This window comes from Rhinopithecus roxellana, chromosome 12 (assembly GCF_007565055.1).
Source record: "Rhinopithecus roxellana isolate Shanxi Qingling chromosome 12, ASM756505v1, whole genome shotgun sequence".
NCBI classification, from domain to species: Eukaryota; Metazoa; Chordata; class Mammalia; order Primates; family Cercopithecidae; genus Rhinopithecus; species Rhinopithecus roxellana.
The window spans coordinates 43,648,521-43,673,522 of NC_044560.1; the positions used below are offsets into that span (position 1 = coordinate 43,648,521).

The 25,002-nt window shown below is 42.1% G+C and overlaps 1 protein-coding gene across 6 annotated transcripts in view; it reads right to left on the bottom strand.

Moving 5' to 3' along the window:
- The window catches only part of AK4 (adenylate kinase 4), an 84,638-nt gene that overhangs the window by 31,798 nt on the left and 27,838 nt on the right, over positions 1-25,002 (bottom strand). For 5 of the 6 annotated variants that reach the window (XM_010370712.2, XM_030913267.1, XM_030913264.1 and 2 more), the window contains one exon: positions 9,444-9,563. In XM_010370712.2, coding sequence (XP_010369014.1) covers positions 9,444-9,563 — 120 coding nt within the window. Of the gene's footprint in view, positions 1-9,443; positions 9,564-19,610; positions 19,781-25,002 lie in introns of all 6 variants that reach the window. The other variant, XM_030913266.1, reaches the window with a different exon arrangement.

Genomic DNA, 25,002 nt, shown 5'->3' on the forward strand with positions numbered 1-25,002 from the left:
TCTTCTTATTGCCTATCTTCTTCCAGCAAAGTCATTTGGTCTTAGTGCACTATTTAACTTGAAATTAATTATATGTCTACAAATTATTTGAGAATATACAAATACTTATGTTAGAAAGTACGAGTATCCCTAATAGGAAAATCTGAACTCTGAAATGCTCCAAAATCCAAAATTTTGAGTGCCAACATGATCCTCAAAGAAAATGCCTATTGAAGAATCTCAGATTTTGCATTTTTTTTGGATTAGATATACCCAACCAGTAAGTATTTAAGGCAGATATTCTAAAATCCAAAAAATCTGAAATCCAAAATACTTCTCGTCCCAGGCATTTTGGATAAGAGATAGTCAAGCTTTATAATCAAACATAGGTCTTGGGTTTTACAATTCCTTCTTCTAACATGATAAAATTTGTCAAACCTGTTTTACAACACAAACTTAATGACACAGCATTCTAGGGAACACTGTTACAGTTATCTGGTTACTTTTTTTTTTTTTTTTCTGAGATGGAGTCACCTAGGCTACTGCACTGTCGCCTGGGCTAAAGTACAGTAGCATGATCTCGACTCACTGCAACCTCTGCCTCCTGGGTTCAAGCGATTCTCCTGCCTTAGCCTCCCAAGTAGCTGGGATTACAGGCACCCACCACCACGCACAGCTAATTTTTTGTATTTTTAGTAAAGACGGGGTTTCACCATGTTGGCCAGGCTGGTCTCGAGCTCCTGACCTCGTGATTCACCCACCTCAGCCTCCCAAAGTGCTGGGATTACAGGCGTGAGTCACCGCACCCAGCCCAAAAATAATTGTTTATGCAAACCAAACTCCAAATAACTGCTGATCCTTCATGCAAACCAAACACACAATAAAGAAATGCCTTGATCAAACTCTATGTTCAAAGTCCAGGGGGGAAAATGCCAACAAAGAAAATAACATTCATCTAAGGGTCACTGTCCAAATTCTTTTCATTTTTATTCTTTTTGAGGTGGAATCTTGCTCTGTGGCCCAGGCTGGAGTGCAGTGGCGTGATCTCAGCTCACTGCAGCCTTGACCTCCCCAGGCTCAGGTGATCCTCCCACCTCAGCCTCTGACTAGCTGTGAGTATAGATAGGCATGCACCACCATGCCCAGGTAATTTTTCTATACTTTTGTAGAGAGGGGCTTTCATCGTGTTGCCCAGGCTGGTCTCAAACTCCTGGGCTCAAGTGATCCTCCTGCCTCTGTCTCCCAAACTGCTGGGATTACAAGCATGAGCCACCACACCCAACTGTCTCCTCAAATCAGAATTTTGGATGATGGAAAAAAAAAAAAACTGTCAGGCATATTTACATTGTCTTGGGTCATGGATAGAGTTTCCAGAAACGTAGCACTAAGACTAATCTAAACACCCATCTTTTTTCACGCAATCATTTTAACCAAAAATGTCACTCCTTACTTGCAAAAATCATTCCACTTACCTCTTGGAACACCTCACCTGTACCATGTGTTACTGAATATATGTCTCTGAACCCTCCTACGTCAGGAGCTCCTTGACAAGCTTAGTCTACCTCTATTCCCTCTTTTCCGGAAAAACACATTCTTCTTCACTGTCACCAGCCCAGTGCAAAGTTAGTTATACCTGTACTTTGTTCACTTTAGAAATATCCAGGACCTATTAGATATAATAATGCTTACTGAATGAACAGAACTACAATGAGAGGGGCAAGTCATGGGTATGTCAAGGACAATCCTGGTGAGGAACCAAATATTTCAATTGTGCGATCCACGTTTGACAGGCATAGATGGCCACGGCACCCTAGTAGAGTTCCACAAATTTTACAACTGTTCTTCATTCTTTAGAAACCACCAGAATTGCTTTAAGCTTTCCATTCAAGATACCAGAATACACATCACTGCCTTAGTAACAACCTGAGATAGAAGAGTTATGTGGCTATGATTTTTCAGGGCTAAATATTTAAAGATAAATGACTAAGACAAACTACTGCCCTCCTACACGTGAACACACACACGCAGGAAGAAAAAGTTGATTTTTTTTATTATTAAAGCAGAATTCTTCAGTGACCTTCTAAACAAATCTATTATACATTTTATTCTTGAAACATATCCTAGATTCACAAGGGCAACAGAAAAAAAACTACCCTTGCCATTTCCTAAAAGATGTGATTCAGAAGATACTGTTGGCTTTTTTCTACAGACATATGTTGCCCAGTGGGATGTGACACTCCTCAGAGGTCTGAATCAGAAGGAAAAATGTGGAGAGGATAAGGTCAAAGCTGTTATGTACTAGCCTTGTATGGTAAAACACATTCGCAAAATCAGGGCGAAATACTCTGGCTCTAGCATCTACAGTTTAGTTTCTGAACATACACCTACACCAAGGGCTCTGAGTGAGTGCATAGCCAGGAACATCTCAAGTCTGAAATCATTTAGCTCTAAGGGAAAACAGACACACACACAAACACTGCACACATTCAAACTACTCTGACTTATGTTAAAAACAGAATTACCTTCAGAAAACACTTGTTAGTGTTCAACATTGCTCAGAATGAAACAAACAAACCAGGGTTCAAATACAACCATGGATCAAATGATGAGTCTTGCGCTAAAGGTTATCATTATTTCCAATGAAAAGGATTAAATTACATTTAATTTACAATTCCAAAATTTAAGGCTGTTTTTCACAAAACCAAACTTTGAAATACCGATTTAAAATATTTTGATAGCTACCCCTAAAATAATATGGCAGATAATTCTACTACATCTTGGTACATAAATATAAATTAGGACTGATTTGGGGAAACTTCTAGATTGCTATTTTAAGGCACAGGTAAGCAGGCAAGTTTAGAAATGTAAAAAAAAAAAAAAAAAAAAAAAAAAAAAACAGTTACTAATACATCTCTCTCTACGGCTATACCTCACTGCTGGCCTGATGTGGTTTGGCTGTGTCTTCACCCAAGTCTCATCTTGAGCTGTAGCTCCCACAATTCCCACGTGTCATGGGATCAACCTGGTAGAAGGTAACTTAATTATGGGGGCAGGTCTTTTCCATGCTGTTGCATGATAGTAAGTTTCATGAGATCTGTTTTAAAAACGGGAGTTTCCCTGCCAAGCTTGCTCTCTTTGCCTGCTGCCATCCATGTATGATGTGATTTGCTCCTCCTTGCCTTCTGCATTGATTGTGAGGCCTCCCAAGCCACATGGAACTGTAAGTCCATTAAACCCTTTTTCTTGTATAAATTACCCAGTCTGGGGTACGTCTTTATCAGCAATGTGAAAACGGACTAATAGATGACCCTTTATTTAAAAAGTGAAAAATTAGCTGTGTGCGGTGGCTCACGCCTTAATCCCAGCACTTTGTGAAGCCGAGGCGGGCGGATCACTTGAGGCCAGTAGTTCAAGACAAGCCTGGCCAACATGGTGCAACCCCATCTCTACTAAAAATACAAAAAATTAGCCAGGAATGGTGGTGTGCACCTGTAATCCCAGCTATTGAGGAGGCTGAGGAAGGAGAATTGCTTAAACCCAGGAGGCAGAGATTGCAGTGAACCAAGATACGCCACTGCACTCCAGCCTGGGTGACAGAAAGAGACTCCATCCCAAAAAGACAAAACAAAACAAGAATATTTCTTACCCAACTGTAAAGCACAGTGAAGGGAAGGTAGTGCTGAATGTTTTTTTTTTTAGCAAGAGCAAAGCTGACCAAACCACAGAGCACTCACCCTCCCTCCCCTCCCCACATCCCCACTTGGGGTTCCCTTGGCTTGGATCCACTCTACTCATTTCCACCCACCATTTGCAGGATGCCTCTCTACAGCCATATGGACCAAGATGATGAGTCATCTGTCATCAGAATGCCTTTCTCGACCTTTCCACATTCAATCACCTTTAGCGCGCTCAACAGGCACATCCTCCGCAGAGCATGTGCCTGTGTAACATAAGGAGTCTAAAGCTGAACATAGGAACCAGGCATCCCTCGCACTCCACACCTTGCCAAATGGATTTATTCCAGAGCTTTAAAGAAAAGTCGCAACTGAAAAAGTGACCAGATGGGTTTTCAAGGAGAGAGATACTAACCAAATCACTTGGGAGGCTGACGTACTTTACTAAAACAGGCCTATGATGTCAAAGAACTTCAGTTATTCAACCCTGAGAGGAAGTCATGGCAAAAACAAGCACTGAAAAGATACAGAAAACATTCCATAACTGAAACTGACTTTTATTCTGCCTGGCTAAATACTTTTAGAGCTATTTTTGAAGTGGATACTTCAAATAGTCACCCCCACCCAAAAAACTTCAGGACCTGTACACTAGTCACAACAAATAATGACAAACACTCATATAGCACTTATATAGGGCAAGCACTCTTCTAAGCACTTTACATATATTTGCTCACTTTGCCCCTCTTTGCTAATTTGTGTTCCATGAGCAACCAGAGGCCCAAGGTCACACAGGCTGCCAGAAAGTGGCAGAGCGGGGATTCATGTCAGGCAGTCTGACAGCACCAGGGTCCATGCTCTCAATTATTACACTAACCCTCTTTCCAGGGGAGTTTAACACAGACGATCCTTTTTAAACACAGATTTTTAAGTTCCCTAAAACTACACAAATTCATTTTGCAAGGTGAGAAGACTTACAATTTAAAAATTTAAACTAGGGAAATTACTGTTAGGTGGTGGCAAAGTCAAAGTTTATCAGTCATGATAAATATCTACACAAAAAGCATTGGGGGGGGGGGTGCTACAGTTTGAATGTTCACTCCAAAACTCATGTTGAAATTTAATTGCCAATTTAAAGGTACTGGGAGGTGGGGCCTTTAAAAGATTATCAGGTCATGAGAGCTCTGCCCTCATGAATGAATTAACGGGTTGATTATCACAGGAGTGGGCTCCTGATAAAAGCATAAGTTTAACCCCTTATTCCCTCTCTATGTGAGCCTTCTTATCATGTGTTGCCTTCCAACAACACAGCAAGAAGACTCTCAACAGTTGTGAGCACCATGGTCTTAGTCTTCTCTGCCTCTAGAACTGTGAGAAATAAATTTCCTTTCTTCATAGTACCCAACCTGAGGTATTCTGTTATAGCAGCACAAAACAGACTAAGACAAAAAATAGATACCAAGGAGTGGGGTTGCTTCCATAACAAATATCTAAAAATGTGGCCATAGCTTTGGAACTAGGTAATGGGTAGAGGCTGGAAGAATTTGGAGGAAGCGGCTAGTAACACCCTAGATTGCCATGAATGATGCATCAAGGGCAATTCTGGCAAGGGCTCAAAAGAAGAGAGGAGCTGTAGGGAAGGTCTGAATCTTCTTAGAAATTACTCAATGGGCCAGGCACGGTGGCTCACACCTGTAATCCCAGCACTTTGGGAGGCCGAGGCGGGCAGATCACCTGAGGTCAGGAGTTCAAGACCAGCCTGGCCAACATGGCAAAACCCTGTCTCTACTAAAAATACAAAACTTTGTTGGGCGTGGTGGCGCATGCCTATAGTCCCAGCTACTCGGGAGGCTGAGGCAAGAGAATTGCTTGAACCTGGGAGGTGGAGGTTGCAGTGAGCTGAGATCATGCCATGGCACACCGGCCTGGGCAACAGACTTCATCTCTCAAAAAAAAAAAAAAAAAAATTACTCAAGTGGTCATGACCAGAATATTGGTGGCAGCAATTGGACAGTAAAGGCCATTCTGATGAGGTCTCAGACAGAACCAGAAAAGAAGGTATTAGAAACTGGAGTAAAGGTTATTCTTGTTATACAGTTGCAAAGACCTTGGCAAATTTTGTCCATGCCCTAGGGACTTATGGAGTGCAAAACGTAAGAGCAATGAACGAGGATATGTGGTGGAAGAAATATCTAAGCAGTAAAGTTTTCAAGCTGCTGTGTGGTTACTTTTAATTGCATAAAACGAGATGTGAGAGCAAAGAGACGATCAAATACAGTTGACCACTGAACCATACAGGTTTGAACTCTGAGGGCACACTTGATACGAACATTTTTTCTTTTCTTTTGAAACAGGGTCTCACTCTGTCATCCAGGCTGGAGTACAGTGGTGTGATCATGCCTCACTGCTACCTCAACCTCTCAGGCTAAAGTGATTCTCCTACCTCAGCTCCCAAGTAGCTGGGATTATAGGCACATGCCACCACACACGGCTAATTTTTGTAGAGATGAGGTTTTGCAATGTTGCCCAGGCTGGTCTCCTGGGCTCAAGTGATCTGCCTGCCTCAGCTTCCCCAAAGTGTTGGAATTACAGGTGTGAGCCACAACATCTGGCCAAGGATTTTTTCAATAAATACAGTCGGGCCTCCATATCACTGGGTTCCACATTTGCAATCAAATGCAATACAGTATTTGCAGTATGCAAAACCCTTGCACATGGAGGACTGACTTTTCATACCCATGGGTTCCACAGGGCCGACCGTGGAGCTTAAGTATATGTGGATTTTGGTATGAGGGAGTGGTCCTGGAACCAATCTCTTCCCACACCCCTTACCCTCAGCAGATACTGAGGGATAACCATATAGTTAAAAGAGAAGCAAAACAGAAGAATTTGGAAAATTCTCGGCATGGCCATGTTCAGAGTGGAAAAGCATGTTCAAGAGGGAATATTAAGTGTGTGGTCAACCTATTGCTAAAGAGATTAGCATGGCTAGAAGAAAGCCAGGTGCTATCAATCAGGACAATGGAAGAAAGACCTAAGAGGCATTTCAGAGATCTTCCAGACTGCCCCTCCCATCACAGACCCAGAGCTCTAGGAGGGTAGAATGTTTCAGGAGATGGATAGCATTCCTTGGCCTCCTTAGCCATAATTCAAACAGCTTCAGCATGGCTCGAACTGCTCGGAAAGGGATAAGCCTTGGTGGCATTTCACAAAATGCAAGACCTACAGGGCATGGCTTCCTCTACCTAGATTTCAAAGAATGCCAGGCACTCTTTGAATGCAGAGCCATTGCAGACAGCCCCCATTAGGACAATGCCCAGTGGAACTGTGAGGTCAAGGCTGCCACAGAGTCCTCACTAGGGCAATGTCTAGTGAAGCCATGGCAGTGGGCCACTGTCAACACCCCAGAACTGTAAATCTACCAGTATACAACTCCAACCCATGAGAGTTGCTGAGTGGACTGAGCCCAGCAAAGCCACAGCGGGTGGGGTTTCTGAGGCTCTGGGAGCCCAACTCCCATCCCAGTGTGCCCAGGAGGCAGAATATGGAGTCAACGGAAATTATTCCCCATCTTTAAGACTTAATGTCTCCCCTGTTGGATTCTGGACTTATCAGGGACCACCTGCCCCTTCTTGCCTATTTCTTCCTTTGGAATGGGAATGTCCATCATACACCTTCCTACCATAGCAATTAAATGACTTGCTTTGATTGCACAGGCTCACAGCTGAAGGGAATTTGTCTCAGAATTAATTGTACTTTATAAGTCTCACCTATGTCTGATTCAGCTTGCACTTTTGAGTTGATGCTAGACCAAGACTTTGGGGACTAATGGGATAGAATAAATGTATTTTGCATATGAGGAGGACATGAGTTGTTTTTGGTGGGGAGGTGGGTAGGGGCAGAATGCTAAGGTTTAAATGTCCCCTCCAAAATTCATGTTGAAATGTAATTGGCAATGTAATAGGCCGGGCGCAGTGGCTCATGCCTGTAATCCCAGCACTTTGGGAGGCCAAGGCGGGCGGATCACAAGGTCAGGAGATCGAGACCACGGTGAAACCCCGTCTCTAATAAAAGTACAAAAAAAATTAGCCAGGCGCGGTGGTGGGTGCCTATAGTCCCAGCTACTCAGGAGGCTAAGGCAGGAGAATGGCATGAACCCAGGAGGTGGAGCTTGCAGGGAGCCGAGATTGCACCACTGCACTCCAGCTGGGGGATAGAGCGAGACTCCGTCTCACCAAAAAAAAAAAAAAAAAAAAAAAAAAAAAAAAAAAATTTAATTGGCAATGTAATGTTATGGGAAATGGAGCCTTTAAGAGGTAATTAGGTCATAATGGCTCTGCCCTCATCAATGAGTTAATGCTCTTATCACAGAAGTGGGTTCTAGATAAAACAATGGGCTCCTAATAAAAGGATAAGTTCAGCTCCCATTCCCTCTCAGAGGCATGCACTTCTTCCCCATTTGATGCCTTCTGACATGGGATGATGCAGCAAGAAGGCCCTCATCAGATGCTGACACCATGCTCTTGGACTTTCCAGCCTCTAGAACCATGAGAAATAAATTTCTTTTCTTTACAAATTGCCCAGCCCAAAGTACTTTGTTGTAGCAGCAGAAAACAGACTAAGAAAAGGGCTAACTTTTGTGAGTTAAAAGTAGACTCTAGAGAAATTAACATGCCTAGGTAAGTGTAGAGAGGGTCTTTCTTAGATGAAAGCTAAGAAACTCAAAAAGCCTATAAGGCAATAAAAGAAAACCCTGGGGCTGTAGTACCTAACATCAGCCACAGCTCCTATCAATTCTTTCTCCTCAACCCACTCTCTTATGAATGGTGCCTCCCTTCCACCCCACTGCTATTATTGCTTAAACTCAGGCCTTTGACATCCCTTAGTCCAGTTATTCCAATGATCTTTGGTTTGTAGTCACAACTCTCCTCCATGCCCCAGCACCTAATCTCTCCTGTGCTAACAGAATAGTCTTTCTGAGACAAATATGATCATATTACAGTCCTACTTAACAACTCTTCAGTGCTCCCTAAAGCCAACAAAATCCAGTTCCACCATCTTTATGCAAAATCAAAGGCTATCTACCCCAGGATTTCCTCTGCCAACCTCTGCTTGCTGGCTCAGAAAAAATACTAGGACAACTCATTCCCCTTTCACCCTGTTCACATTGTCCCTCTGCTGAAAAAAAAACTACCTTCCCTATCCCCACTCTTCTACCTGAGGACCATCTATCTATTCATCACTTTCCATACAGTTGTTCCAACCCCTCCTTCCACCAACAGAATAATTTTCTTCTTTGTGTCCTCAGAATACCACATATATAATGATTCTTTTATAGTGCTCTACAAAGGTTGCTCATTTGATACTTTCAACAATATTTGTTTCCTACACACTCAATAAAGGATTTTCCAATATTCTATCTCTGTTAATCTGACAGGTGAAAAATAGTAACTCATAATTGTATTTTGTGTGTCTTATGGGGAATGACAGAACCTCTGTTTGAAGAGGAGTTATACTCAGGATGACTTATGGAAACAAAAGGGCTGAAGCAATAACAGAAATTTAGTGAAAGTTTGCTTCAAGTCAGTGGTTCTCATGATGGTGATCTGGAGAGAGAAGAAATAAAAGGCTTCACCACAAAGAGTTCCTATCATGTTGCCAAACTGCAATATTAAATAACGGACAGAAAGTTTAGAAAATAAGGCATTTTCCATTCAGTAAGAAGTTAAGAGAGTGTGCAAGACCTTAACTGACTATTCCCAGAAATTCGGTTTACCCACAGTTTCAACTCACCATCAAGGAGCCAGTGCTGGCCACGCCTGTTCTCCAACTCGGACATCATTAGGCGTGTGATCACATGGTCTGGAACCAAAAGACTTCTCTCTATATACTGCTTTGCCATCTCACCAACTTCTATTAAAAAGACAACAAAAAAAGAGGTTTTCAAAAAAACTTCCCAAACACAAAGCTTACCAACTCTTTTCTGACAGTTTTGCCTTCTCTCCATCCTTCCTGATATGGGAGGTAATTTCTAGGTAGTTGTAGGTATGTTTTAAGTTTTTAAAACATTCACGTCAATAAGGTGGGACTGTTGCTTATTTAACACATTTATCTCCCAAAAAAGTATAAAAGCAGCTCTTTGAGATACCATAGCCCCCCCGCAGAAAAAAAGGAAGAAAGAGTGACCAGGTGTGGTGGCTCATGCCTATAATTCCGATACTTTGGGAGGATGAGGTGGGAGGATCACTTGAGCCCAGGAGTTTGCACTTGCCGTGAGCTCAAGCTCACTGACTGCACTACTGCATGCCAGCCTGGACAACAGGAAAAAAGCAAAACAAAAAAGAAAGAAAGAAAGAAAAATACACAATTTGGGCAAGAAAAAAATAAGACTAGAAAATAAAGTCAAGAAACAGGATGGTACATAAAAAGGCTGATAGAGAGAAGCCCTGGATACTTCCTAGAGGTAGGCCACAAATTGGGCACTGAGCCTCTCAACAGTTTATCGTAACAAGGAACGTGATCAACTACACAATGTACATAAGACTAAAGGAAGATGAGAAGCACAACCATTCCTTACAGAGACCAAAGGAAAAAAGTTCCAGTGGTCTAGCAAGAATGCCACATAATACAAACAACAGCAGCTTTACTTCTTTTCATCAACCTCAATATAAGCAGATAGCACCTTGCCGACACAGTTGTAAAAGCAACTCAGTATTATTAGTGGAATTCCAAGTTCATAAAAGGATGTGAAGTTTTAAGAAAATGACATAAATACTTTCAGGGGAAAACTGCTTCTATCTTCATTTAAAATATTAATTTCCTACATGTAGAAATTGTGGTTAGGTTCAGCAGAACAAACTATCAGTTTAAATCTGTACATTTCTAAGAACTAAATTTGTGCCTCCCGGGTTCAAGCGATTCTCCTGCCCCAGCCTCCCAAGTAGCTGGGATTACAGGTGTGCACCACCACACCCCACTAATTTCTGTATTTTTAGTAGAGATAGGGTTTCACCATGTTGGCCAGGCTGGTCACCAATTCCTGACCTCAAGTGATCCACCCACCTCTGCCTCCCAGAGTGCTGGGATTACAGACGTGAGCCACCATGCCTGGCCTCCCCACTTTCACCTTTAATTTAGGTAGAGCCCTTGCCTCCTCAGACTGAGTCTATACCCCCCCAACCCCAACTTAAGCACTGAAAGATGGGCTGTGAAGAGCTCCATACCTCTTGAGTACTACCACTAGACAAGAAGCTCAAAACACAGGCCCAGTTGATGCAGACTCCCTAACATGCTGCAAGAGGCGGAACAAGAAAGACAGTCCCTTTGGTGAATGTGACTCAACATGAATGTGAGCAAGCCACATTCATTCGACAAGTATTATATTTATTGACCGCACACTCCATAACAGGTCATATTCTGGAGATGTAGCAGTGAATAAATAAAAGTTCCAGCTTAGAGATATTTAAACAGTATTACTTGAAGAGCGACAACAACCACCATTACTTGAGTGCACACTATGTCCTAGGCACTGGGCTTTAAGTGCTTTATGTTATTTCATTTCATTTAATCTTCATAAGATCCTCACCTTCAAATAGAAGGTAATCCCAGCATTTTTTATGACAGCTTTATTGTGATAATTCACACACTATAACATCTGCCATTTTTATATCTAGGACTCACCCATCACCACTCCCTAATTTCAGAACACTTCCATTACTTCAGAAAGAAACCCTGCCCCATTAGCAGTCACTCCTTCTTCTTATCTCCCTCCGGCCCCCGGCAACTACTAATCTTTCTGGTCTCTGTAGATTTGCCTACCCTGGACACTTCTTATAAATGGAATCATAGTTTTCTGTGACTGTTTTCTTTCACTTAGCGTAATGTTTTCCATGTACCACATATCCATATTTCACTCCTTTTTATGGCTAAATAACATTTCATTGTATGGTTATACCACATTTTATTCATACACAGAATGGATATTTGGGTTGTTTCTACTTTTTGGCTATTATGAATAACGCTGCAGTGAACGTTCATATACATCGTGTGCGTGTATGTTTTCAGTTCTCTTGGGTAATACCTGGGTGGTATCTATGTTCTATGTCTAAACAGTCACTATCAGAAAAGATGCATGGGGTAACTGGCAACTTGGGTGCTGTCCCACTCTGCAATAGTCACGCCAGGCCCAGAGCCCCATTCTTAGTCTCATCCACCAAACTTTAAGGTAGATAAACAATAAATATACATCTTCCAAGGTGAAAGACCAAAATGTGTATTTTGCATTGTTTTCCAGAACTCCAGATCTAATTACATATTGAGGTATTTGTTCATTCACTTTCTGCCCCCTCTACTAGAAATTACCAGCTCAATGAAGGAAAAGTTAAAATAGTTTGTTCAATGCCACATCCTCAGTGCTTAAAATATAGTCTGGCATGTATTAGATGCCCCATAAAAATGTGTTGCATGGGCCAGGCTGATGGCTCATGCCTGTAAACCCAACGCTTTGGGAGGCCAAAGGGGCGCAGATCACTTGCGGCCAGGAGTTTGAGACCAGCCTGGGCAACACAGTTGCCCAACTAAAAATACAAAAAATTAGCTGGGTATGGTGATGCATGCCTGTAATCTCAGCTACTTGGGAGGCTAAGGCACAAGAATAGTTTGAACCCAAGAGGCAGAGGTTGCAGTGAGCTGAGACTGCACCACTGTACTACAGCCTGGGCGACAGAGTGAGACTCTGTCTCAAACAATTAAATTAAAATTTAAAAATTAAAAAAATAGGCCAGGCGCGGTGGCTCAAGCCTGTAATCCCAGCACTTTGGGAGGCCGAGATGGGCGGATCACGAGGTCAGGAGATCGAGACCATCCTGGCTAACACGGTGAAACCCCGTCTCTACTAAAAAATACAAAAAAATTACCCGGGCGAGGTGGCGGGCGCCTGTAGTCCCAGCTACTCGGGAGGCTGAGGCAGGAGAATGGCGTGAACCCGGGAGGCGGAGCTTGCAGTGAGCTGAGATCTGGCCACAGCACTTCAGCCTGGGTGGCAGAGCGAGACTCCCTCTCAAAAAAAAAAAAAGGTTGCATGAATGAACACCTGAAGATAAGAGAATTTTCTTTTACCTTGCAAAAATCAATCTGATCATCTTGGAAAGTTATTATAGAATCATTTTCCCAAAATCAAATATGGCCCAACCTCACCAGATAGCAACTTTTAGAAAAGAGGTATAATACAAGCAAAGTGTGATCATGACTAGTTAAGAAGATCATATTAGGCCAGGCACAGTAGCTCATACCTGTAATCCCAGCACTTTGGGAGGCCGAGGTGGGCGGATTACCTGAGGTCAGGAGTTTGAGACCAGCCTGACCAACATGGAGAAACCCTGTCTCTACTAAAAATATAAAAATCCACCAGCCACAATGGCGTATGCCTGTCTGTAATCCCAGCTACTCGGGAGGCTGAGGCAGAAAAGGCTGAGTCCAAGAGGCGGAGGTTACAGTGAGCCAAGATCACGCCAGCCTGGGTGACAGAGCAAGACTCCATCTCAAAAAAAAAAGATGGTCACATTAGGTTTCACAGCCCGGTCTCATTTCTTCAGCATTTCAAAACATGAATAGGAATAGAAGTGAACTAGTTTGGGTAGGGGAAATGAGAAGAAGGAAACAGCAACAGCAGATGTTACAGAGGTGTGGGGCCATTTGCTACACCTGGAAGAATGTCTTCAAGCACTAACAGTCAAAGAAAAGCGCAACACTAAGAGATGGTGCTGGATGGGCAGGATACAGAGTATGAACTTTGAGGAATTTTAAGTAGGTAGTTTTAGAAATGCTATTCCTAGAGCCAAGACCAGCTACTGAAATTGTAGGGCCTAGTACAAGTTCCTCTTGTTGGAAAATGAAGAATTTCAAGGTGACAACAGCAGAGCACTAAACTAAGCACAGGGCCTTTCGTGTCTACACAGGTCGCAGGCCCATGGCGATGTGACATTTGGATGTAAGTGGCATGGTAGAAGAAAAGGGGCTGCGATAATAATCCAAGCACAAGATGAAGGCCTGAAATAAATAAAGCAGAAGCAGTGGAGGAAGACTTTTATGTGCCCCTTGGGAGAGAACCTTGAGTTAATCCAACACAAGCAGTACGATCCCAAGTTTAAAATAACTCTGTGGAAGACTTCCAAAGGCATCTTACTCCAATTTACTAATTGAAAGATCTAAGTGCAGCATACTTTTGCAGCCATTCCTGCCAGCTTTGGCTGTTCTCTGAAGCAGGGCAAGCAACATGTCCTCTAACCTGAGAGAAGATCAAACTTGTCCCACATATCTCAATCTCCACCATGAAAACCCAGAAAGATCCCCAGACAAAGCAAAATGACCTTAACATATCTGCATCTGAATGAAGACCTCATGACAACAGCAAACTGCAATAAGACATCCTGTCAGAAGACTGAGGCCCTTTTCAGAAAAATGGACCTTCATCTGCCCTTGTCAGTTTGCTTGGAAGAGAAAGTAGCATCATTAAATGCGGATGATAGCATGCATGGACATACCTGTTCTAATTTCTGAAGCAGCATTCCAAAGAAGGGCTGTAGACACACATACATGGTCCCACACAGCTTCTGAATCCTGAGTGTGTTCACAAACACACACATCACACACACAAGTAATTCAGAAAGCACTAGAAAGGTTTCAAATAAATGTAATAAATACAGGGTGTCCCAAATAGAACACTATCTTTGCCTTTTTCTTAAGTTTCACAACAAAACCAACCAATAAATCCATCATGTGTTTACGAGATTAAACAAAACACCATTGATTAAGGTGACAAATAAAAGAATTTTTTCAGAAAGGGAAAGATGAAGTGTCAGATTACAAACATTATATATAACAATTTTGTTATATATAATAATTTTATGTGTTCATATAGAAAGATAGATGGATGGTATCATCCACAATGTGAAGTATAGTAGAAGAAAATCAATGTTCTACTCATCTTACAACAATATAAATTTTGTGGCAATTCATCTTAAAAACCTATTCCATTCAATCACTACTAAATTCAAATAGATATAATCTTGGTAACCTTGAGAAATATACATTTTCAATTTCTAACTAGATCAGATAATATGCAAATTTTCAGAATTTAAGACTATCTATTAAACTGTGCATTTTAAGATAATACTGCATTTAAAATTATACGATAACACAAAACTTAAGACTATCTATTAAGTTGGTCATCTCTCCAAAATTCATGCTTCCAGGATATGGAAAGACATTTTGTTAGCCTCAATTCCTACACATTAAAACTGTCCACATTTACATCAACAGACTGAAATAAATCACTGTATTCAGGGCAGCACATATGCCAAAACACTGTCAACTGCTGAAGGAGTAGGATGTTGGACTTAAATTCTGCATCATCTTAAGGCTGGTTAAAAAGAAAATACCTCTAAGTTGAAGAACCAATAAGCAGATGACATTTCTTTAGAAAAACCATGAGAACACACACACACACACACACACGTGCGCGCACACACACACGCGGATATTTATATAGCACAAAATCACACACACACACGGATATTTATATAGCACAAAATCCACTCTACAGCAACCCTAAATACTCAGGACAGTCAGCACAAACACGGCACGGACTGAACGACTCTCAAAAAGAAAGAAATATTGGCGGGGCACGGTGGCTCATGCCTGTAATCCCAGCACCTTGGAAGGCCAAGGTTGGGTGGGTTGCCTGAGCTCAGGAGTTCATGACCAGACTGGCCAACATGGCAAAACCTCCAAAAATACAAAAAATTAGCTGGGCGTGATGGTGTGCACCGGCAGTCCCAGTTACTCTGGAGGCTGAGGCATGAGAATCGCTGGAACCCAGGACGTGAAGATGAGGCATGAGAATCGCTGGAACCCAGGACGTGAAGATAACGCCACTTCACTCTAGATTGGGCAACAAAGCAAGACTCTGACTCAAAACAAAACAAAACAAAACAAAACAAAGGAAAGAAAAAACAAATAAAGATCCAAAATAGAAAAGGCTGATTTTGGTCCTGAAATGGGAAGAAAAAAAAAAGGTACACTGTTCCCTCTGACGATATAGGGTATAGTTAGTTTTGTGGTTTGAATACTCTTTAAATCCACTAAATACTCATTCAGCTGATATTTATTAAGCATCTATGTGCCAGGCCCTATAACAATCTAGCATGAGGCCTGTTCCAGAGCTTAGAATCCCAAACACTGGGATTGGGTGCTAATCCACCAAAAGCTTTCAATAGCAAAAGTTTATGGAATTTTACTCTGTGTCAGGTAGAAAAATTAAACAGCCAGTAGTTATCACAATTAAGGTACAGAGGCTCTTACACTGCCAATAAAGTTCTACATAAATACACTATGAAATAGGAATAGGCGATAAGTCAGAAGCTAAATGAAAGCGTTTAGTCAAACACTGAATCTGCCAGCCAATTCACCTTTCACTACTGAAGAGATTATCTCTAAAATACTAGTCCAGGGTTACAGAAAGTCAATCAGGTTACCTTAGTTTCTTGACACTGGAGACAAAAAGATTTATTTTAATTAAAGTGGTGATTAACACCTCAAAATAATTGACTTTAGTTAGGTAAAATCCATCAACTGGAATGAAAGCATCTCAGGATCAAATCTCAACTACTAATACTTTAAGCAAAGGCAAGTGAGGTCGTTTTTTTTCTTTTTTTTTCATCTGAATGTCTTATTTCTTTCTTTGTCATATACTTTTTTCAATAAGTAACGCAGGCAAGGCCAAAAAAAGGACAATGACAAGTGTGTTTTGTGACTCAGGAAAGGAAAAGTATATGCCAGAAGTCAGCCATGCAATGACCTATGAGAGAGCTACTCCTGTTTCACCCCAGATCATTACCTCCATTCCAAAGCCACTCCAATTACTCAGAATCACAGCTGAAAATTCTCTGAACACACTACCTCTCCAACAAAAATTCTCTGCAAATCTATGCACCAGGTACCACACAAGGCACTAAAGATACAAACATCGTACCCTTGAACTGAGTGTGGCAGCTCACATCAGTAATCCCAACACTTTAAGAGGCCAAGACGGGAGGATCCATTGAGGCCAGGAATTCGAGACCAACCAGGGCAACATATTAATAGCAAGACCCCATTTCAATAAAAAATGTAAAATTAGCCAGGCATGGTAGCACACACCTGTAGTCCCAGCGACTCCGGAGACTCATGTGGGAGGATCACTTGAGCCCAGGAGTTCCAGGGTGCAGCAAGCTATGGCTGCGCCACCGCACTCCAGCCTGGGCAACAGAGAGAGGCACTCCTGCCTCTAAAAAATAAAAAATTTACTGAGCAACTACTCTGTGCCAGGCTGTGGCACATTTTCCTAAGTGTCAGAGAAACCACAAAGGGAGGAGGCATCAGAAGTTATCTGTGATTGTCTTCAGATTGCTTGGCCAGGTGACATCAAACAGATGACAACTTGGCCTATCAAAACAAAGTCAAGTTATAAGAATGGCTTCCTATCATTTACTGCCACAACCCAAAAATAAGAATAATAAAGGCTTAATTCTGGCCGGTCACGGTGGCTCACACTTGTAATCCCAGCGCTTTGGGAGGACGAGGCAGGCGGATCACTTGAGGTCAGGAATTCGAGACCAGCCTGGCCAACAATGGCGAATCCCCGTCTCTGCTAAAAACACAAAACTTAGCTCGGCATAGTGGCACATGCCTGTAGTCCCAGCTACTTGGGAGGCTGAGGCAGGAGAATCATTTGAACTTGGGAGGAGGTAGCAGTGAGCTGAGATCGCGCCACTGCACTGCAGTCTGGGCAACAGAGCAAGACTCTGTCTCAAAAAAAAAGGCTTAATTCTATAGCTTTTTGCCTTAGGAGCCTGCCAGTTTATGTAAAAGTCTAACACAGAATTATACAATATAATGTCGAGGGCTACATGCATATACAACAGTATATGGTAAAGCAAGAGAATAATTACAAGATGCAGGATAGTGCTGGAGGAGAGAGATGGAGAAAGGAGCTATGGGGGCTTCAAGGGTACTGATACCATTCTGTTTCTTGGGCTGGGTGAGAGATACAAAATTGTTATCCTTTGTAGCACCCACATACCCACACATCTGTATCATCTTTTTGTTCTGACCGTCTGTAAAGTGAAGGCAAACTAGATACACAAGACAGAGCTGAAGGAATGTTCACAAAACAGCAAATTCCCAAGATGTCTGGCTAAGTCACCAGAAAGAGATAATTACTCAGTGTTCTTTTCATTGTTCTACAGAAAATGCTGAGAGTGAAAGACCCCTGTAAACGAGCTCAAGTCCCTTGTAAGACTGCTCTACCCTGAAGTATCAGACTGCGTCTATGGGACAGAACTAGGAGAAGGCTTGCTCACCCTGGTATCATCTCTTCACCAAAATATCACTAATAATGGCAGTGCACATGTGTGCGCGCACATGCACACACACATACATGCATCAAAGGGCCTGGTCAAAGATGAACTGTATAGCTTTGTGATTCTTCAAACTGCAAGTTCTTTATCTCCCCACCTGTAAGACTATTTTGGCACTAAAGTAATTATTTGGGGGAGAAAAAATACAATGAAGAAAAACTTCATTCTATAAATTATCCCTAATATCACTTTGATGAATCTCTTCCAATAAGAAAACAAACTTTAAAAAATAAAAAACCTTGGTTAAAAAAATAGATGTCAAAGTCCTTTAGAGGCAGAAATTACGGCAGAAACTCTTAAATTTAAGGCATTTTGACACTTAAGTGGCTCATTTCAGACATCCAGTATCCACCCTTCAATTGGTTTTTGTTCAAAGCTTGACTTTCTTTTCCTTCACACCAAAAATAGTTTTAAATCACTACCTGACACTTGCTATGGGTAACTATGAAGAAAACACCTCAGCCTCCTGAGTAGCTGGGACCACAGGTGCATGCCATCATGCCCAGCTAATTTTCGTATTTTTAGTAGACATGGGGTTTCACCATGTTGCCCAGGCTGGTCTCGAACTCCTGACTTCAAGTGATCCTCCTGCCTCAGCCTCCCAAAGTGGTGGGATTACAGACATGAGCCCCAGTTTTTGTATTTTTAGTAGACATGGGGTTTTACCTTGTTGCCCAGGCTGGTCTCGAACCCCTGACTTCAAGTGATCCTCCTGCCTCAGCCTCCCAAAGTGGTGGGATTACAAACATGAGGCCCAGCGCCAGGCCCAAAGAAAATTCTGAATCCAGTATAATTGGTCAAGTACATACTCTTCAGGGCCAGACTGCCTGAGTTCAAATCCTGGCACCACTACTTAAAGGCTATAAGACTTCTGTCACATATATTTTTGCCTCAGTCAAGTTTGTGTCTCAGTTTCTTCATCAATAAAATGGGAATAATATCACTTAGGGTTATTTTGAAAGTTGTATGTGATTAACATAATATGTATAAAGGACTTGGAATGATGCTTCTTTGCAAATTTCATTCAAGAACATGGAGATCTAAGTATTTGTTTCTATGTGCCAAGGGTTGTTCTAGACCATTTCTTTTTTGTTTTTGTTTTGGAGACAGGGTCTCACTCTGTCACTGAGGCTGAAGTGCAGTGGTGTGATCACAGCTCACTGCAGCCTTCACCTCCCAGACTCAAGCAATTCTCCCGCCTCAGCCTCCAGAGTAGCTGAGACTACAGGCACATGCCACCATGCCTGGCTAATTTTTTTTTTTTGTAGAGATGGGATCTCATCATGTTGCCCAGGTTGGTCTCAAACTCTTGAGTTCAAGGGATCCTCCTGCCTGGGCCTCCCAAAGTGTTGGGATTACAGGCATGAGCCACGGCACCTGGCCGATTCTAGAAAGTTTATATACATGAATTCATCAAATGCTCACAAATATCTATGAAGTCTAGGGTATAATATTCCCTATTTCTTAAATGAGGAAACTGAAACAGAGAGATTAAGTAACTTACCCAAAGTAACTGAGTTAATATGTTATACAGCCTAGACTCAACTTCAAGCAAGTTGGCTCCAGTTCATTTTCTTAATCACTACACACTGCTTCTTAATGTTTGTGAGCATTTCCTTGAAGAGAAACATTTTGCGTGTTAGCGTACACGCTGCTGAAACATGATGCTAGCACCTGTAAAAAAGGGATAGGTTCTTACTAAAGAACTGAGCTGATGACTGTAAGGAAATACCTGGTTCTGCTCTGTATAACCACCACTTCCTTTAGGTACTGTATCTCTAACTAACTAAAAACTTAGTTTCTATGTGGCTGCTTCCTACCAAACTATAAGCATCCTTTAATTCCATACCTCCTCACCAGTCAGCTTCCTTTCCTCTCTCCCAGACCTTCTCCCTCCCCTAATGCATCCTAGACACAATTCCGAGAGACCTTCTGAAAACACAAGGTGGCACAAGTCACTACCTTGCTGACACCACAGTGTGTTCCTTGGTTTGTAGGATGGCCTGGATGATTACTCCTTAGGATAGCATTCAAAGTCTCTCTGATCTAGCCAGAAACTACTTCTCAACCTTACCTCCCACTCTCATTTCCTTATCGTTCATCCTTTGACCCCTTGTCTGTGCCAGGCACAGAGTCAAGTGCAACTGTGGTTCCTACCCTCCCACAATCTACAGACTCGTGGAGGAAAGACAGAATAGAACACAGAGGTGGACACTCCAATCTGACCTCAGGTCCGAAAGAAGCTTACCACACTGGAGTTGGGCTTCTGAAGGGCTAGCAAAAGTTGGCTGGAAGAAACACCCTTCAGTTTGTGTGTTCCTCTAAGTAGCTTTCCCTGATCATTTTTCTCCTATCTTACCTTGAGAGTTAATCCCCACTTCTGTAATCCACCAGCACATGGGCTAAAGCTAGTCCATTCAGTGTCTGTAGTACAGAGGTGTTCCCTGTGGGCAGAGGCAGCCCTATGGGCCCCCAGCTGAGTAAACACACTGTGAATATGCACACATTTCAAGATGTTCATTTCTCCAGGCAGACTCAGCCGTGTGCTGGGCAGAACCATGGTTGGACTGCAGGCCCCGCACACCCCTTAGCCAGGTTCCCCCCGACAGGTCACGATTTGTACAATCATATGCAGTGGCCTTGTACCTTTACCTGACATTTCACTCCTCCAGTGGGACAGCCATTGTTTACAAATCCTCCAGAGCAGATTATAATCCCCTTGAGGCCAGAGGCTATCTTAACAGTCAAGCGAGAGCCACTCTACTTGAGATGAAGAATTATCATACCTTTAAACTTTTCCACCTTCCCATCCATAGGACCCTACAAATTATTAGATGAACTCCTCACTACACCCTTTACCGTATCTTATGTATTGTATCGTTCACCCCTGACAGTCACGGTCATGACTTTCAGGCAATTAAGACTCAGAAAAGCCTTCTCAACAAATGAAACATCATGTGCAGCAATGTTTTCTTTAAATGCTATCATATAGTCTGATTCTTTGGCAAGCCTTGATAACTGAGGAAAAGTACTGAATTAAGCATTCTTTTACCTGATTAGACTACATAAGTGGACATTTGGTGCATACTGCCCTTGGTGCTCACAACTATTGCTTCAGTCTACACAAGTTGGTGCAGAAAGATCATTACCACAGGTTGTGTTTGGATCCCAAGCCTAATCTCTTAACAAGGAAGGATCTGTTTCCACAAGTGGATGCTTGCTCCTCCTGAAGCTATCTGACATTCTTAAACACCCACAAAACGCATGAGTCAACTCTGAAAGACTTCTGAGATTAGGATTCCAAAGTATTCTCTGACAGAAGCAGCAGAAAGGTTAGCATTAAGGAAATGATTTACCGTTTTTAACATATAGGTACACGGAAGTCACCTCAAGGGAGGTTGTACAAGGCTTCACCAACAAAACCCAACTGCTTCTCTTTGAGCCATCTTTTCTGGGTGTCTGTGTGACACAGATAAACTTTACCCTAAAAGTGTCCTAATAAACCCCAAGCCAGTAGGGATTTGTAAGCTATTTCTAAAGAAGGTAACAAAGACAGGTTTATAACTTATTTAATATAATTTTTAAAACATTGAAACTATAAAGACTATAATCCTACTCATTTTTGTTCCTTTGGACATTAGACTAGTATGCTCGTGGCATCAAGTCACCGATCACTGGTCTCTGAGGGAAAAGAGACCTCACATGGAATACATCTGTCTTCAATACCTTTCCTTTGCCATTTAGTCTGCAATATTTAGCTCACGATAGGGGCAATTATTGTTGGTCTTCAACCAAAGGAAGTTGAAGCCAACATTACTCAAATCTGTGATCTGCACAATCGATTATTACCTAAGTCAAAAGCAGATTAATAGTAAAATGAAAAATTATTTAACCTAGATTTGAGCTCAAAAGTACAAATGTGCATCTCTTAATCACTAATTGTGAGATTAAAAATAAAAGAATTTGTAATATGATTTATTTCCTGACATTTGCATTTTATCAAGGGACAATCCCTTTTTAAAAACACTGAAACACTGGAATGGCTTCACACCGAGGCAATGGCATATATGATACCAGGAACTACTACTGCCAGGGTGGGAATCAGGAGTCCCAGCTCTTTGTTCTGCTTTCAACTCACTGCCCACAGGACTCTGGACACAGCAATGTATTTCACTTACCATGGCCTCAAGTTTCCTCATCTGCAAGAAAGAGGTAGACTGTTGGACCTCTGCTGTCTCTGTGGTGGCACTTCAATTCCCTGCATTTGGGGCCTTGTGTGAAGGGTAGAGGACTAGCCTCCCCACACTAGCTTCCCTTAAACCACAGAGGTTCCATCTCTGTAGTGAGGAGGGGACTTTACAGACTAAGAGTCTCCCGGCATTTACAGGCAGCGAAAGCAACTGATCATCATGACCATTCTAAACGTGAGGGTTGGAGTCAGGACGGGAACTCAGGCCTGAATCATCGGTTAGTGTTCTTTTTACCATTCCTTCCCTAGAACACTTCCTGAGAATAAGGGCCAATGCTTTGTGAGGCCTCTTCACTCTTTTCTCTCTAGCCAGACTGGATATTTATATTCACTTAGTCTAATTTTGTATCCAGGGTCCAGAAATGTGTTGGCAGTGGATATGTTTCTATAATAGCCAAGATAAAAAGATGCATGGACAACAGCCATGACTTTGGGTAGGGGAGGGGCTGGCATTACTGAAAAAGAAGGTGATCCAATCTCTAAGCACAAAGGATATCCAGCCAATTCTTTCTCCTTAGGTTTTCTCATTCCGCCAGCAGATCAATTATTATTTGATCCTTCATATTTATTCAAAGAATAAAACAGTACAGTAACCTTCTTTTAAAACTAAATAAGTCATGAAAGTAAAAGATACTGGAGCTTCATAAGCCAAAAAATTTTGGACGTCCTATGTCAAGAGCATTTTCTTGGCCCAAGATAGGAACCCATGCATTCATAAACACACCATGAACATCTGGTGTAATACCACATGCGGCTTTATATAAGCAGCAGAGGAGAAAAGCAGATTGGGATGAATGCAACAGAAGTTGGGCAAGGGAGCAAATAGGAAAACGGCAAGTAATCTGAAAGATTTGCCAAAATCACAGAAGAGTTTTAAACCCAGAATGTTTAACCGTCTCCTCAAGCTCATGTTCTGCAAATCTGCCTTGGTATCCACTATAGCAGGCACTTTCAGCCCTACAGAGTAGGATTACACTGGAAATCTCAGGGGACCTCTGGATTTTCTTACTCTGTAAAAACCACAAAACAGCCTCCCTGTAACCTGAGCATAGCCCAAGTGCTAGCTGCATTCAGAGGATAAGGACGAATGTCACTTTTAAAGCAACACAAATAGTAATCCCTTGCCATTGCACAAGGCCCAGAGTGTGAATCTATCCGGCTGTGCCATGCACCTTGTTGGCTGCCTCCCTGAGCAGGATCTTGGCTGCAGCTCAGCAGAAGCAAGGCTGCTATTCTCCAGTGCCATCTGCTCACACAGGATGGATTGCTACTGCTGCCCATGAGAGTCTTCCCTGTCTCTCTCTGTAGTAACTCTGGCAATGCCCTGTTAGAGAACTACAGCAAGGGCTCCAAAAATGTGTGCTGCTCAGCAACCTCCTGAAGGGAAATGGGAACAGGGAGGGAGCTGATGCGGACACTCTTCTGACAGGACTGCCTCAGCTCTCAGCAAAGTCAAGCAGTCCACTGAGCAGGCCAACATGCAATCGTCCTTCAACAGCTAGCAAGCACAACGATACCAGTGGCAACAGTAATGAAACACTTAGGAAGTACCCGACCAGGGGTTGTCAAATTAAGGTCATGACCACTATTTTGGTTGTTTAAAATAAAAAGTGTTTGGCACACAAAAAAGAGAAAATATTATAAATTCTTAAAATGTGTTTCACTTAACTGCAGGGTTAGGCTAATTCCTACCGTGAAGCACATTAAAAATAAATATCCATAAAAATTTTTAAAAGAAAAAATAAATAAGCAAATATTGGGCCAAGTATTTTTATAATCCCTTGTACGTATTATCTCAATTAATTCTTTCAACAACCATATGAAGTAGTACCATTATTATTCTTGGTTTGTGGTTGAAGAAATAGAAAGTGTTTGAGTAACTTGCCTGGCTGGCTTCCCAGGCAATGTGGTTCCAAAGCCTGAACGCTTAACACGTGTCCTACAACAAGTGGCTCCCTAGACCCTGTGTCCAAAGCCTTCCCTCACTTCCTCAAGCAATTTCTCTCACACCATAATTCTTTGTTCAACCATCTGTCCCTGTCCCCTTGTGAACGAGAACATCTCAAGGACAGGTCTTGTTGTGCTGAGTGACTTAAACAAAGGATCAGGGAGCAAAGGATCCCATAAGTACAAAATTTTAAATTAAGTGAGTAAATGAAGAATGGAAAAAGAAAAAAGAAGGCAAATTGTAGCCAAGAAAAAAATAATAATAATCCCTGACACTCGAGGGTCTGTCTTTGCCAAAGGGAAATTCAGTCTCTGAATTTAAGAAAGAAAATTAAGAAAACTCAGTCTCTGAATTAAGAAAACAAGTTCCTTGCATTCTTAGAGAGACTTGGGGGAAAATAAACTTCACCTAAAAATTTAATCAGGTTGAAAAAAAAACAACTGGAGTGTCAAAACATCTGCCTATGCTTTGTTCTGGGCCCTTCATTCAGGAAAAACAATTTAATGAGTTTTTGGATCAATAAAGGTAAGGCTAGGGTTTATTTGGGGGGTTGAGGGTGAAGAGGGAAACATTGTGGATTAGAAAGCCAAATCCGGCCGGGCGCGGTGGCTCAAGCCTGTAATCCCAGCACTTTGGGAGGCTGAGACGGGCGGATCACGAGGTCAGGAGATCGAGACCATCCTGGCTAACACGGTGAAA